The 16,309-nt window shown below is 38.0% G+C and overlaps 1 protein-coding gene across 1 annotated transcript in view; it reads left to right on the forward strand.

Moving 5' to 3' along the window:
• LOC124553582 (basement membrane-specific heparan sulfate proteoglycan core protein) overlaps nt 1-16,309 on the forward strand; it is a 799,417-nt gene that overhangs the window by 516,637 nt on the left and 266,471 nt on the right. Inside the window, exon 22 of the mRNA XM_047127431.1 lies at nt 5,135-5,281. Within this exon, the coding sequence (XP_046983387.1) occupies nt 5,135-5,281 (147 nt within the window). The remainder of the gene's footprint in view (nt 1-5,134; nt 5,282-16,309) is intronic.

Consider the following 16,309-nt stretch of genomic DNA (forward strand, 5'->3'; position numbering starts at 1 on the left):
TCTAGCAATGAACTTCTCCATGTTTCAACTATCACAAATCGACACAGGCTGCAGGAAGTTTTTCAGTCAAAGTATGTGTACAGATATGTACTTTATATTCACATACCCCAAAATCCTACTTATATAATGTAAACATTTTGCAGCCAGCTTGAGTGGCCGAGTGGTTCTAGGCGCTTCAGTCTGGAATCACCCAACCGCTACGGTTGCAGGTTCGAGTCCTGCATCGTGCATGGATGTGTGTGATGTCCTTGGGTTAGTTAGGTTTAAGTAGTTCTAAGTTCTAGGGGACTGATGACCTCAGGTGTTAAGTCCCATAGTGCTCAGAGCCATTTGAAACATTCTGCAGGTGATCCAATGCAGTCATTAGTAGAACAGTAAAGAGTGTCCATCTGGTCAAGTCTTGAATAAGTATTGGAACATGTCATTATTAGAAGTCAAAACTGTGATTAGAGTTGTGTGGGCAAACATTGTGTATGTACCCACACAAATGCAGTGATTGGAAAACTTTCTGTTCCTGATGTTGATTTGTTATAATAGCAATTATAAAGGTTTTTCATTGCAGTTGCAGTGTTTCTCATATTTTTACTCATGCTGATTAATATAGAATCATTAACTGTACTGGACTTTGTAAGAATCCAGGAAAATTGTTTTTACCAGCATTGAATATTGAGGCTCTGGGTCTTTTCTGTACTACTTTAAGGTCCAAAGTAGTACTTTGGCTACTTAATGTCAGTGACACACTTCAAACCAACAGTGGCCATTGCGTGAAGAGTGTCTGGCTCAGAACTTTGTGTATTGTTGTTGTCAAAGTCAACTGATGTTACATGCCAGTGAGAACAATTTGAAACATGTTTCTGTGAGGATTTCTCACTTAGTTGAGATTATCTTACAAAGATGTGGCACAGTAACTTGTGTTGGCAATGAAGAAATTTTGAAGGGCAAAAGAACCTTTAACATACATAACTGGTGATAAAACTATAAATCATAACAAAATTATGAATCTTCATCACTAAATGACTATCCTGGCACTTCGTTCCAGTTGCATGTTGCATATCTAACAACTTCCAGGGTGAACAAAAATTTGATTTTCAGTACTTCAAATAATTATTTACTGAATTAAAAAAATTTAAATGCTGTCATCAACTACTTATTCAGAGCTGTATACCCACGTGTAAAGCTTAATACAGTAAGTCAAGTATTGCAGTCAGAATCTGTGTACGTGTTTGAGGCAGTGTAACTCATGGAGTGCAATTTATCCAGGCTGTACTCATCCATTGTTTGATAGTGAGAGCACGTAGCAACTCCCAACAAACTTTAATCGTAATTTCAAACCTTTCCTGAACTTTTCTTACTAAAGTGGTTAACACAGTTTTATATGTGGGAGCTCAATTCTTTAAAGAATTATGTTTGGGAAGTTTAGTGGTTGTTGCTAATAAGTGACACAGCAACTCGAACAGTGCCAATTGGAAGGAGGAAAAATGGTCAATAAAATCAGTATTTTTCTAACTGGTCAGTTTTAGTCTGTATCCTTCAAATTTATGTGACATGAAGGAAAGTTTATGGCCAGTAAAGTAATGGTTGGTGTGGCATATGGATTGAAAAATTTGAAAATTCCATTGAGAAGGCTGTAAGTTTTGTTAACAGCCTTGTATGCCAAAGTGATTCTTGATCTCTATATTGGGAATGTTATGCAAGTGATATGAAGTCAATGAAAACATGGAGATATCTGACAAATTTCAAGATGAGTCAGAAATTTTTCAGAAGAAAAATGACACAGAAATCATATGAAATAGATCACATATTTCTATCAGAGAGGTCAAAATTGTAAAATAATCTAATGTTAACAAATTTGCACAAAAACATTAAATAATTTGTCTCTTGGATACAACTTCAAAGAAAGAGCTTCAAACTGTACTTAAATACTGGTTTGATTCCGAACAAATGATAATGACACGACATCTACATAATTTCTTCATCGGTAAAGCCACTGCTAGTCGTATTTACTCTGAGTTAAATGAAGCCTCGGATAGTGTCAAGCTTTCTCATTGAAAGCTATTGATGATAGGTTGTGATGGTCCCAATGTTAATAACAAAACGGTGGATTGTTTTATGATTCTCTGATTCTGTTAGAAAAAAATAGTTGAGTGATGTCGGCACATGTAACATAGACATCATCCGTATTGTCTTCCAAAAAGAATTACGAGGACTTTGGTGAAAATACGTTGGACGTGATCTTGTTTGTCAGTATTTTTTGTTGGACAGATTTTGAAAAAATACAGTCAGATATGAAACTTTCAGGTCGTTGGTTTATGAAACGTGCTTCCTCTACGTTGCTGACATTAGAACCGGCTGGAAAGAGATTTTTGGAAAATGGTCGGCTGTTGAAAAATACTTTCTTCACTCCATACCCCAGCACAAAAGCAAATTGATGAGTTCTTTGCAATAGAAAAATATTGCTAAACTGTTAAAAGACAAAGCCACCAAAGTAGGCATTATGTTTGCTTGTCCAAGTGCTCATACATGTTCAGGATCACTGGTTGCTTTCAGATGAGATCGTGTAATGCATTTAATATATAATAAGTTCATAAACTTCATCAGAGCATTCATGAATTGATTTTATGTTTTGTGCTGCTCCGCTGAGTCTGTAAGTGTGTGATAAGTATTATGTGCCCCTGAATAGAAGTGTTCAGCACTAGAGAAAGTAAATATCTCAAGTAGCTGAATGCACAAGAAAGATACTACATTTCCATGCAACCTGGAAAGCACTGTGTGTCTGCTTGTACACACATTTTGGAAAAGTCTTCTCTGGATAAACCAGCGTTGCGATATCTTTGATGATTGTATCCCGCAAAGAGTGTGAAAGAAGGATCACATAAAAAATAATAAAATTAGATGCAGTTCTTCCAGTTGAATGCAGTGAAGATGTACTAGTTGATGAATGGAAACTATTGATGTTAAAAGAAGAAAAATTGGGTAGTTACTAGAACCCGTTGGATGTTTACTGGAGTAAATTTTTTATAAGACATATACTTCTAGACCAAAGGAATACCTTTGCTTCTGCAAAAATTGCGTAGGATCCAACTGCACTTTCACATGGCAGTGCGAATGTAGAAATGGAATCCTCATTGTCGGAAAGCAGCTTGAATGCTGATACCCATGAAAGAACATTGGATGCTGTAAAAGGTTCTGTGGTGAATTTACTTGAGGGGAGGCTCACTTTGTAATAATCATTCAGAACTTTTCAATTCACACACTCAGTTCGTGTCAGATTCAAGTGCAGTACTGTGGATGTGAGAAGAGAGTGGCTGAGAAGAAACTGAGGAAACAAGAACAGGAAAAAGAAAAATGGTTGGAAGCAAGTATGAAGAGTAAGTTTGGAAAATAGAAAGTAGACATTGAACAATATGAACGTTCACCGATGAAAGTGAAGGAGGGAGAAAAGTAGAAAAGATTGAGTGTTGATAGATTACTGGATGATGGAAACAAATGTTTCAAAGAAGCAATAAATAAAAAACGACTTTGTTGGAATCAGTGTGACCCAAGCAGTGTTGGAGAGTGCTAGAGTTTACAAAAGTTACGGAACAAGAAGTGAAGAAAATTGAAGGCTTAGAGTAGATACAGGAAGCAATTGAAAACTGAAAAAGCAGTGGTACGACAACATTTTTTCAAAGAAGCAAAAACAAAGGTAGATTTAATGACCCAATTTTGTAAAGAAATTGAAAATTATAAGTTGTAAACATTTTCTTTTGCATTATTCTGAAATGGTACTTTACAGTTGCACTTTAAAACTTTCTCTAGTTATAGGTATATTTATCTTGAATAAGAATATATCAGTATTAATATATATTAAATTACAGTGTTTTCTTAATTATTTTTATTATTACTGTATAGTGTGTTTATAAAGTAATGAAAGCGAAATTGTTGGATCATTTGAAGTGCGCCCTTGATGGAGTGCACTGAAAAATAATGTTTGTGTTAACGGTGTCAAATTAACTTTCTCTTATGACAGCACAATGTGAATGCCTTTCTATAATGTAATGCATTACAAAATCTGCACTGTAAATTCATCAAACCACAATTATTACTCTCAGAATTATTTGGAATTACATTCACTAAGCATTTAAATCTATCTTTCAAAACAACAATACACTTACCATTATCAATGTCCACACAATTCCTGTTACTTAATCTACACAATAATTGTGTGTCTCTAGCTCTTTGTCTTTCAGTATGATTCATTAATGTTCTGCTTTGAGGCATAGTGTAAAACAAATGTAGTTTCTATATAATAAGGGAAGTCATAGCTATTCTAAATGAACAAACTGAAAATTAGAAGCTTACTTCAGATTTGTTTTAACTGTGGCAAATTAACTCAGTTAATACTGTTTACTACTCTTTGACAAAAATTAAGTGGAAAAAACAATCCATTAAACAACATTATGTGTAGTCTTTGTTTGTTGTCCCCAAAGGCTTCATTATTACAATACTTAGTTTTTCACTACTACCAACTTCAACATCCTAGCAATTGTGGTATTGCAGCTGTGTGGTATGCGTGTGTGCCGATCGATTTATGGAGTAGAAGTCTGTAGCAGTGTAAGAGACAGAGGAAAACTTTTTCACCGGTGTATTACTTCTTGCTTTTGCCTCTCTTAACGGCTAAGTACACACACGTTTTTTCGTGGCAAAGTACATTTTTAATTGTGTATGTTGCATTGGCCTCCTTTTATAATTAATATTAAAAATCAGTATTTCAGTTTTTGGTATTCACGTATTAATTTTATGATGCTTCTGACCCTTCTTTCCTAATGAGAAATTTGAGTAAGTATTTATTCTCCGTTTTTATGTCCAAATCAATAAAGTCAGTTGTTGCAATTCAAATGGTCAGTGATTCAGTATTTTAGTCTTAGGTTTGGTTTCCATCCTCACAATTGCAGCTGTGAAAGATAGTAAAGTAAAACTTATTGTCACTTGCAGCAAAATTTGATCCAAGGAAATCTGGAATTTCATCCCAGATATCTCACGGAAATTTTTTGTCGAAATGATGTCGCCCCTTCGGATTGCCTGTAAATTAGAATAGTAACGGTGAGGGTACCGGTACCTACCGCTCCGTACGTAATTCCTTTTTTGCCTGCAGCTCCGCGCCCGCCGCCACCCACGCCTCCCTCAGGAAACTGCTTGCCCGGGCAGTTCGCGTGTGCCAGCGGAGGGCAGTGTGTGCCGCAGTCGTCAGTGTGCAATGGCCGACCCGACTGCAGGGACCGCTCGGACGAGAGGGACTGCCGTGAGTATATGCACTCCTCTGCTCTGCGCCATTTGCTCACTGCCGTTCTGCCTGTGACTAATTATTTGTTTTGGAGCCGTTCAGTTTTAGCACTAGTGTACCAACATTGTGTGAGACAGTAGTGTTAATAAAAAAAATAAACTGTACACCATAACGTCATTCATTGATGGATTAATGCTTTACTATACATTTCACTTTTTCAGAATAGCCTACAGCTGTTGATAAATTAATAATTTTTAACCACCCATTTTGAACAACTCGTCATCTTCAGGTTCTGTATATTTATTTGTAGCTGGCTGTATGGCAACATTCTTATTGTGACATTGAATAAAGTAAAATCCATCCAGCTTAGCTGCTGTTAATAATAAAATGCGTTGATGCAGTTTATTAATCTTTGTAAGCTGTCGTAATCCGTGCTTCTGTGTGCAGTGCAATGCATACTGTTAAGTATCGATTTCGCCCGCTGAATTAACAGTGAGGGTTGGTGTGTTTGCCAGCCTGGAGGTGGCTTTTAGGAGGTTTCGCACATCCCACTAGATGAATACTGTGCTGGTAACCAAGTTGGGTACTCCTCTTCCACATTAAGAACACTACATATAGACAGTTGAGGTACACATATTGTGTTCCAGGAGGTTAATGGGGTGGTGACAGGACGGGCATCCAGCCACCCTTTTACCACCTGTGCCAACCCCATTAATAGCCATGCTGACCCTGTGGCAGTGCGAGATGGAGGCACGGGGAAAAGAATTTAGGGATCGTGTAACTGAAATGGATGATTATTAGTCAACACTGTAACCATATAACAGTATGGAAATATTATTAACTGTGTATCTGAAGTGGAAGTGAAGTTTATAAAGTGTTTCAGTTGATTGCTTACTTATCTTTGACACAAAGTAAGAACTATTGAAATTCGAGTCAAGTAAGCAGTAAATCAGAATATGCATGGATTGTCACCTGGCGTTAGTGATTAGAGATTAGAATTGTGGGACGTGTTTAATTTTGGGCACTAATGAGCAAGGCTGTCAGCATCCATTCTCTGTATAATGGTAGAAGTATATCTGCAAACTCAGTCATTAAAGTGCTACACATAATTTGCCATTGTCCCTGATCGTACTTTTTTTTTTTGTATGTTTAAGATAATGGTAAGCTTAATGGATTGTTGAAATTTCAGTAATTAAAGCCTCTGGCAAATAAGTTTAGAGAAGAAGTTAGATATCTCCAGTACCAGACATTTGCTTTGAGTGGTTTTGGGAAACAGCAGAAAATCGAAATTGAGTTATGTAAGTTGCTATTCGTTCTCCACTCCTTCCAAATAAGATGCAGAAGCTTAACAATTGGACGATGGTAATTTGTGTATAAAACAACACTATTCAGTATCAGTCACGTCTATTCACATATTTATTGGAACGACATATTTCAGCAGCTTGCTGTCATTGTCAGGTGCCTTATCTATACATCAACTATGATGTTATTGTGGCAATGGAAAGTCCTCGGTGGTATATAAAAGATATACTTACAGACTCATTTTTTTGGTTATAGGTAATTCAGCACCTTAACTGTTGGATCCTTATCTACTTAAATTGTTATGTTAACACATTCCTGTTAACTGTGGAAGTAAAAAATTCTTTCACACTTCTGAGGAACGTGTGGTATAACAATTGATAAGTAAATAACAGGTAACCACTTGATGGCAGCATGTTGCCAGAAAGCATCGTACTAGTAAATGTTGGAGTGAAAACACGACTAAACCTCGAAAAGCGTTATTTTAAAAATTGTTTATTACCTTCACAGACCTCAACCAATTTTGTACAATGTGGGCAAATTTGATTTTAAATGATGATAGGTTTAAAGCTAGAAACATTCAATCCACAATTACTCTGTCAGTGTGTGACAGGTTATGGTGTACTGTTTGTTTGTTATAGTGTGATTTCGCCTGCAGTAAAAATAGATTTACAATTCTGTCTGGAAATTGTGCCGTGCAGATGTGTTTAAAATGGATTCACTTACGTTTTTGTTTTTATTTTGTTGTCTAGTATTTGGTTTCAGACAGGTGGAACTCTTCCACAGATGCTAAAGTAGTATCAAATTTTATCTGTTGTTTTGTTATTGCTCTGTTGTTATTTTATGATATTGTCTGCTGTTCCTTGTTAGTGTCCTGGAGGTTGCTCTGTGGTCTCACTTCTAACTCTGTAAGGAATTCCAGTTAGAACAGCTGTGTCTCAGTTCTGCAGTGCATCACATAGTTTCATTTAGTGGTGTGTAACTCTGTAAATGACTAATATTGAAGTAGAAGGCTAAGCATCATCTGAACATGTCACATTTAAAAATTTTGAATCACATTTAACTTAGATGAATAGCGATCAGGGGCTTGTGAAACAAAGAACAATGCATTTTCGCAATGTTATTAATAACAGACACCCGAGCATCAACTTCTGCTTCTTCCCTCCACTTGTATTATTATTTTTTGTTATTATTGTTTTGGAATGGAACTACATTTTTTTGGGCCAGAATGGCAGAATTAGTGGTAGCAAATCAAACATTATAAGTTTGTGAACATGACAAGAAATTATGGGATAAAAAGCATTGAGATTTTTTGTTTTAGTAAGTATGAGCTCAAAAAGATGACGTAAAGTTGAATTCTTTATGATTTGCTGATGACCTCACTTTTCTTGCCAACAACATTGAAGTAACCAAATAACAAACACAGTCATTGGAGGCAAACAAAATTAGAATTGGAGAATACGACATAAAAATTGTTGAAAAGTTTAAATATTTGAGAGAAATAATAACACGCAACCTGAAGGAGAAACCATCATGGCAGAATAGAACAAACAAATTGATTAAATCACATTGCGTTGCCAAGAACACATATAACAATAAATTCCTCTCAGTAGCCACAAAAACTGAAACACTACAAAACAGTCACACAGCCACAAATGACATATGCTAATGAATCTATATTTAAAACCACCAACACTGTAGCAATAGACAGCTCAAAATAGAAACAAGGATAATCAGAACATGTATAAATAAAAAAAATACCAAAAAGATGGAGTTTGGAGAATAGCTTCAAATGAAACAGTTCATAAAGAAATAGAACCAATGACAAGTATAATGAAAAAGAAATGGATATCTTTCTTCGGGCATTTGATGAGAACAACAGAAAATAGAATTAGCAGGAGAATAATTGAGAAGTTACAGAATAGTTAGATCGGCATTAAATGGATCACGGAGATCAAGGCGGACATGATAAAATTTCACATTACGATGGGTGATTTGAAAGACAAGACAGACGTGCTCAAGATACTTCAGGACAAACGTATCACACTAGCAATAAAAATTAACAAACAGAGAATGGGAAGGGTGATTTTAGATGGGGAGAGAAGGGCATGATCTGAATGACTGGAGAAATTTTGGGCCAACAAAAAACAGCAGAGCTTAATTCATAATGTTGACTAAAGTGGTCCAATGTTGGCCATAAAATAAAATAAATAAGTATGAGCTGAAAAATGCATCCCTTAGGAGATATGAGCACTTGTTCATCTGTAAAACATATGTCTTCTGCAAGCTCTTTGCTATTACGAGTGATCTACAAAATGCAATAAACAAATGAGGACACATTCCTCTGTTATTGCCCACGGATACCGCATACAGTTAACAACTGTTGTTACTCTAAATCATATTTATATTTCTGAGTAAGGGTTGTGCAGTGCAGGCATTATTTCTAATGGAACCAGTTTGTATTTTGATAAGTTAGTGAAATCATTTACAGTGTAATTTTATCTTTGCACTTACCAGCATAAAATAATCGCATTACTCCACATTAGAAATGACAGACATATTGAATATTTCCTTTCGTGATGGCTCATAATTGCAACTCATATGTAATAGCGAGCAGATTACATTAGAAGCTCAGCTGTGTTACAGTAACAGAATAGTGTGTTCTCATTTGTTTACTGTGGTCTGTAGGTCGTTCATAATAGCAAAGAGCTTGCAGTGAAAGAGATGTGTCTCACAGTTGCGTAGATCAGAGGGTGCTCGTAGCTCTCAAGATACGCCTTTTAGAGCCCATGTTTACTGGACTTTTTTTCTTGTTTTGGTCCAAACTGCAACCTCTCAAAATATTGAATAAATGTTTTTTTTTTTTTTAAGTTGTCAAGTTGATTTATTATAATTTTAAATTTTAAAGGTGCAGTATACTTCATATGTACAACTGTTGTGTCTATGCGTTTTTGAATTTTACAAATCTACTTGATCTTGAGCTCTAATTCTCCAAAATGCAATAAGAAAGGGCATATAGATGAACACGGATAAGACCAGTTACTTTGTAATAAGCAGAGAGGAATGATGACACACCATTAGATGTAGGTGGTAAAATCTTTGGAAGGGTGAAAGACTTCAACTATTTGAGGGAGCACGCAGTGAAAGACTTGAGATAGACCAGGAAGTAAGGGCAAGGATTCAAACTGCAAACAAGTGAAGGTTTACACTCGGAAAGCTGCTCGAGTCCCGGCTTTTATGGAGATCCGTGAAGATTAGCTTCTACGGTTCTGCAGTTATGTAAAGGAGAGACCTGTATTCTTGACAAAAGAGGGAAAGAAAACTCACGATTTTGAGAATGCTGGCCTGAGATAGATTTGTGGACCAGTGAAGAATAGAGATGACTGGCAGAAAAGGTGACTAAAGAGAGAGTGAAGCAAGACCGGCACATAATGCGTAGAGAAGGCCAGATCGTCCGGCAAGTGAAGTGGTAGAAGAAGACATAGGAAGTAAGGGACCGAGAGGAACAACATGGCTGAGATAGACTGGACAGGATCATAGGGGATATTGGTGTGATTGGACTAGCTAGATAAGAATACGTGGAGACTGGTAGGCAAGGCAAAAAATCAACTACGGTTAATGTGGCCAACCTAGTAAGAAAGACCAACGATGGTTTGTGTGGCCAGCCTAGTAACAGTCACAGTTAAGCCTAAACTAAAATATTTGAGTTTAAAAATTAATGAAAAACTGCAAAAACATGGTGGTCTTTGTTTCTTTAGCTCCTGATCACTGCCTGCCCTGGGGGAAAGTAACTTACTTATATCTTAATTTATCATCAGATATTTGAGGGCGAAAAAGTGAGTTTATCTTGTGTTTACAACTGTTGCTGCAGTGGTAACACCGGTTTCCATCAGATCACCAAAGTTAAGTGCTGTTGGGCTGGTATAATACTTGGGTGAGCGACTATCCGGTCTGCCGAGTGCTGTTGGCAAGCGGGGTGCCCTCAGTCCTTGTGAGGCAAACTGAGGAGCTACTCGATTGAGAAGTAGCGGCTCCGGTCTCTTAAACTGACATACGGATGGGAGAGCAGTGTGCTGACCATATGCCCCTTCATATTCATATCCAGTGTCACCTGTGGGCTTGGGATGACACAGCGGCCGGTCAGTACTGTTGGGCCTTCCGAGGCCTGTTTGGACGGAGTTTTTTTTACAACTGTTGCTATTAAATACGTTCACGGCAACAACAATTGTGGATTCACGTATCCTCTTTATATCAAATACATTTCATCCCTCTCAAGGTTGCTTCATAATCTCATTAGAAGTCATTAAGAGTGTTGACTTCTTTCAGTCCATTAAATGTCTGCTTCAAAATGATGTTCTCACATTACTGATGAGTGTTGAAAATCCTTTTACATGATTGCAAGAATGTGTTAAGTCCTCAATTGTGCTTACACTTATATTACAGCTGTTGTAAGTCCAAACTGACATATGAATTAATGGTGTGAACCCCAAAAGTATACCCCTGTATTGTATTGTACGGAACTGGGGACCTAGAAATGATGGAGAGGCTTCATCCCCGCCATAGCCCTCAGTGATTCACAACCCCACAAGAGGCTACAGCAGTCCACTCACCCCACCGCTGCCCCACACCGAACCCAGGGTTATTGTGCGGTTCTGCCCCCAGTGGAACCCTCTGGGAATGTCTCATACCACACAAGTGTAACCCCAAATGTTTGCGTGGTAGAGTAATTATGGTGTGCACGTACATGGAGAAAGTGTTTAGGCCACAATTACCAACATAGTGTAAGTGAAGCAGAATCAGGGGTACTTGCCCGTAGAGGTTATTGTCTGACACACTGAATTAGCTGGAATTCCTTAATTGCCTGTGTGTAACTTAAGCTACAAAATGTTGTTAGTGTTCATGAACATCTAAGCTATAAGTCTCTTGACAGTAAATTAAGATAAACTGTGCGTATCTGTTGTAAACAGGATCCAAATAAATTACTCAGCTACTATGTTGAAACTGTGTTTGTATCAGACAGATTCTGAGTGGTGTATGTTGTTTTTGTTTGCAGTCATGACCATTCTTATGATCTTAGAGCTGATAGCAACTTCGTAGCTATGCAGTACAAGAAACATTGAACCAAGTTACAAAGGTACCTCGCTGTTTACCCCCCCCCCCCCCCCCCCCCCCCCACCCAATCAACCAACCAACTAAGTTATGAAGTCAAAGAATATACTTGAATTCATAGCTTCTCAACTTGGCACACAGTTTTGGAAACTCATTAGCCTCAAATTATTGTATTACATCTAAATCTGACCGGGTTGCCGAGCTCCCTCAAATCGGTCTTCAGAGTGAAGACCACTGCTGCTGCCTCTACCATCACCATTACTGAAACAACATATAAATCTACATTTTATTTCACAAGCCATTTTAACATGTGGTGGAGGGTACGTTGGATACTGTGATCAAAGCTATGTTTCAATCACTGCTCATAGAATCCATGCTGATTGCTGGAGAGATTATTGATTTCCAAAATGGTTATAACATGCAAGCAAAAAACATATCCCATTTTGGTCTTATGAGATAGCTTATCATCAACTCCAAGAACACAGTAACATCTATGTTTGCAAACAAAAGCATAATTCAGTATGGGTGGATTCCAGTTGGAACAGACGTAAAATAAACACAATTTATTGCAATGAGAAACCGTGACCAATTATGTTATAGTCTCATTTACACAACAAATTATTCCTCAATTATGAGTATTTTTCAAGTCTATTAAGTTATTATGCCAAGAACAGTACAGTAACGTAATGAAATGTGTGAGTTGACGTACATCTTTGTCATATGCTGAATAAATTGGCTGTGGTTAGGAAGTTTAGACAGCCCGTCTAAATCAGCAAGACATAGCATTAATAGAAAACATACATATGATGATAAGCTGGTATGTGTTGTTGCGGGGCAATACCAATATTGTAGCACAACATATCAGTGACAGAGAAAGAGCAGTTAAATTGTAATACAGACTAAACATTCACTGTCGGTATGTGAAGTCATATATCCATGTAGTTTCAACATATGACACTTTTTCTGGAACGTTCATTTATTCTGAGAAATAAACAAAATATCGGACAGTTCATTAATTTCCTGTTGTGTCTGTTACAACATGTGTTGTTGAAACTTTTACATTTTATTGTATGACTGTGCATTACTTAGTGTAAATAGCTAATGCACTTGAAAATTTCTTGTTATTTGTTGTAAACTTGTTGAGTGAATAAAACTGGAACATAATTGGTGACTGGAGTAATGCAGATGCAGATGCAATCAACAGTTGCAGAAAAGACCTTTAGCACTTCGAGGAGCGGTAACTCGATCACTATCATAGGAATCGGACAGTAAACACAGTTTTAATTTAGTGGACATTAACTGCCTGTTTGTATCCTGTAAAAAAGCGGTAATGTAACAAAAGGAAAAGGAGTTGTTAGAAGAGATTTACTGTACAAGAACCTGAGGAATGAAGACCACATGTGACCTCGTGAGTTACCCGATCAGGTAACGAGACGACGACGACGACGACGCAGTCACCGCGTGCCTGCTCCAAGGTGGATTTCCGTTGCGAGAATGGACCGTGCATCCCGATGCACCTCAGGTGCAACCGCATGGTCGACTGCCCCCTGGACTCGAGTGACGAACTCGACTGCCGTAAGTCGTGCCTCGACGTTCCCTGTACATAAAGCCGCGACTAATACCCGCAAAGGGAAGATGTCAGTGAGGAGAGTGGCTGAGCCTGGCCTTGTCACCAAGTTATTGAAACTATGTGAATCCAGCAGAGCCGACTGACAGTACTGCACTTGCTGTTTATCTCTTGTTGCTTATCTACCTATTTATCCCAGTCAGAGCACAGATAGGGAAAGGAATGGAAATTGTCCACAGTGTAAAATTGAAATTTGTTTACTTACAAATTTTTCCAGTATTTCAATGGACATTAGTGGTCACCAGTTTAAGAAGGTAATAAAGATTCTATTATGTTGTCTTAACTCCTTTTCTGCACAATTATCATTTTGGAGCACTGTAGACGGTGCAGAACTCATCCCAGGCAGTCGTGTTGCCCTCCGAACTGACCTATGTCATTTCAGTGAAGTGCTTTAGATGTACCAGTCTGTTGTACAGAAGGAGTGCAGTAAGATGGGTCAATATGGAGATGTGACAGAATTGCAGAAAGGAAGGAGCTACTGTGTTTGGAAGTGCCCTCATCCGCACTGAGGATGAAGTTGTCTGACTTGTCGGTGTATCGGACAGCGGAAACGTGTCTACAAGGAATGCTGTACCGTTTGCAGCCATATTACATAAAAGATCCTAACTGACAGGGATCAGAGGCAAGGGTCACATCTTGTCAGTGATAAACAGTGTCACCCATAAGTAGCTGCTGCTGTCTGTGAATACGAATCAATTCCAGCCGGTTTTGAATGAACTTTGTAAAGAAAACAGTGTGCAGTAGCGATTTAGAGTCGTTAGCTCGTAAAAGGCTTTTGCTTATAGTGGCACGTAAATCTGTACTTCTTCAGTGGGCCGAATGACACAGATAATGGCTGACTGCAGGCACTTTGTGAGGCATGAGTGCACTGACGTGTTTCACATGTGCCAAGTGGAGGGAATAGTTTGTGTCACAGGTGATTCTTTGATGTTTTGAGGTCTTTTTCTCATACTGTGACCTGGGCCCAGTTGTTCAGGTTACTCTGGACATTAACTGGAAGGTTTATTTCAGCATTATTGTTGGACAAGCGTTCTCCTTTCTTTCACATCTTCATGATGAGTACGATGTGGAAACTTTTGTCTTCTAAGATAATAACAGCCACGTTAACAGGACAGCACGGACGTGTTCCCGGTTTGAAGAACACTCGGGCACCCTATCGCACTTTGAGCAGGCTTGCTAAATTCCTTTGAAAATTTCATGGTCCTTTTGGAACAGTAGGTGAAACGTAGCAGTCGACATTCCCGAAATTTGGTAGTTGCACAGGGTCCGAGCACCGACGAGCGAGTTCAACCGGATAAGGCATATCTGAAGAAACTTTCTAAATTGAGGTCGTTATCATAGTTCGAGGTGGGGTCACAGAATTTAATATAATATTTCGAGGGGTTGACTGATTATTTGTCCACTGTGTTTATGGATATAGATAGATTAAAAACAAAATGTAAAGAAAGTTAGGAGGCTTACTGACAGATGAAGTAGCAGCAGATGTTTGTCAGGAGCTGGTGGATTTAGTGCTAAAAACAGTTTTTCCTTTCAGCTGCATTCTTTGTTACATTGTTCAGTTTACAATGCAACTAATTTGGGGATCACTGCATTATATTCTCATGCGAATGAGTCATATGACTTTAAAGAGTTGAGCTAAAAAGATATAATAGCTTTACATAATAAAAAAATGAGTTCCCTTCTTTGTTGTGTTCCACCATTTCAGTTAAGGTTTCAATTACTTGGTGACAGTGTAGGCATTCGCTGCCTTCTCATTACTGTGAGTAGTCGGCTACCTACCAGCAGGTCGGAGAGGATACAGGGAGTAAGGATTGTAGTGCTGGTTGCTGAGATTGGAGGTAACCCGGAGCCGGCTAACACGGACTATAAACAATAACTATTCCTCACTGTAAAATATGAAAAAATATTAACAAAGCACCACTACAGTTCCATCACATCATTTTTGTATCTGCATCTTTGACACTCACATTATTTGGTTCTTAATTGTAATATTGTACATAGCTTGTGATACATTTTGGTTAAGAATGACATTAATTTCTCCCAAATCATCATCATCATCTTCTAAAAAGGTTCGGTCTCTTGGCCATTCTCTTTCCTTGTTGTATCATTGTCAAGGTGGCATTGCTGTACTTTTTTGCCCCCGGTTTATATACTAGCATTGCCAAATGATTGTCTTCTGTCCATAAAACATGGTAATGTCGTCATTTCCTAGACTCTTCTTTTTGATCGGTCACAATGAAGTTCAGGAATTCTGCTCAAATTGTGTCATTTCTGATCTCTTGTGGTCTTGTGCATTCCTAAACCATGAATTTTCATTTCACCTCCCCACAGGATGAATCACATAATTTTTAACACCCCTATTGTTTCATAATTGTTCACGATACTGAAGCAATGTTTTTGCCAAATTATACAGGGTGTCCGTAAAGTCCCTTTAGAGCTCCAAACTTTTATTACAACAGCAGTTGTTGAAATATGTTAACAACATTACTTTTATTGTAATCAGTGTTTGTAGAAGTTTTTTTGACAGTGTTTAATAGACCTCTATAAGGGCACCTGTAGTTGCACAAAGCACATCAAGACGGTACTCGATTTCTTGCCATGTTCGTTGTAGCATAGCAAAAACGATGGTGGCAATGGCGTTACGAATCCTTTGCTTCAAGTCAGCAATGTCCCGTATCTGTGTTTGATACATAATATCTTTTACGTACCCCATTAAAAAAAGTCCACGGGAATGATATCTGGTGAAGGCGGTGGCTAAGGAATTTGCCCATCCCTGCCAATCCATCTGCCTGGAAATGTTTCATTGAGGAACCGATGAACGTGCAGTCTGCAATATGGTGGTGCACCATCTTGCTGGAAAATGATAGTTGGTTGTAAGTCAATCAATTGTGGTGCTATATATTCGGTCAGAAGGTCAAGGTAAACATCTGCAGTAATTGTTGACTTGTTGAAGAAAAATGGACCAATTATTCAATTGCACATGATCCCACACCACACATTCACTTTTGGAT

This window comes from Schistocerca americana, chromosome 11, assembly GCF_021461395.2.
Source record: "Schistocerca americana isolate TAMUIC-IGC-003095 chromosome 11, iqSchAmer2.1, whole genome shotgun sequence".
NCBI lineage: Eukaryota > Metazoa > Arthropoda > Insecta > Orthoptera > Acrididae > Schistocerca > Schistocerca americana.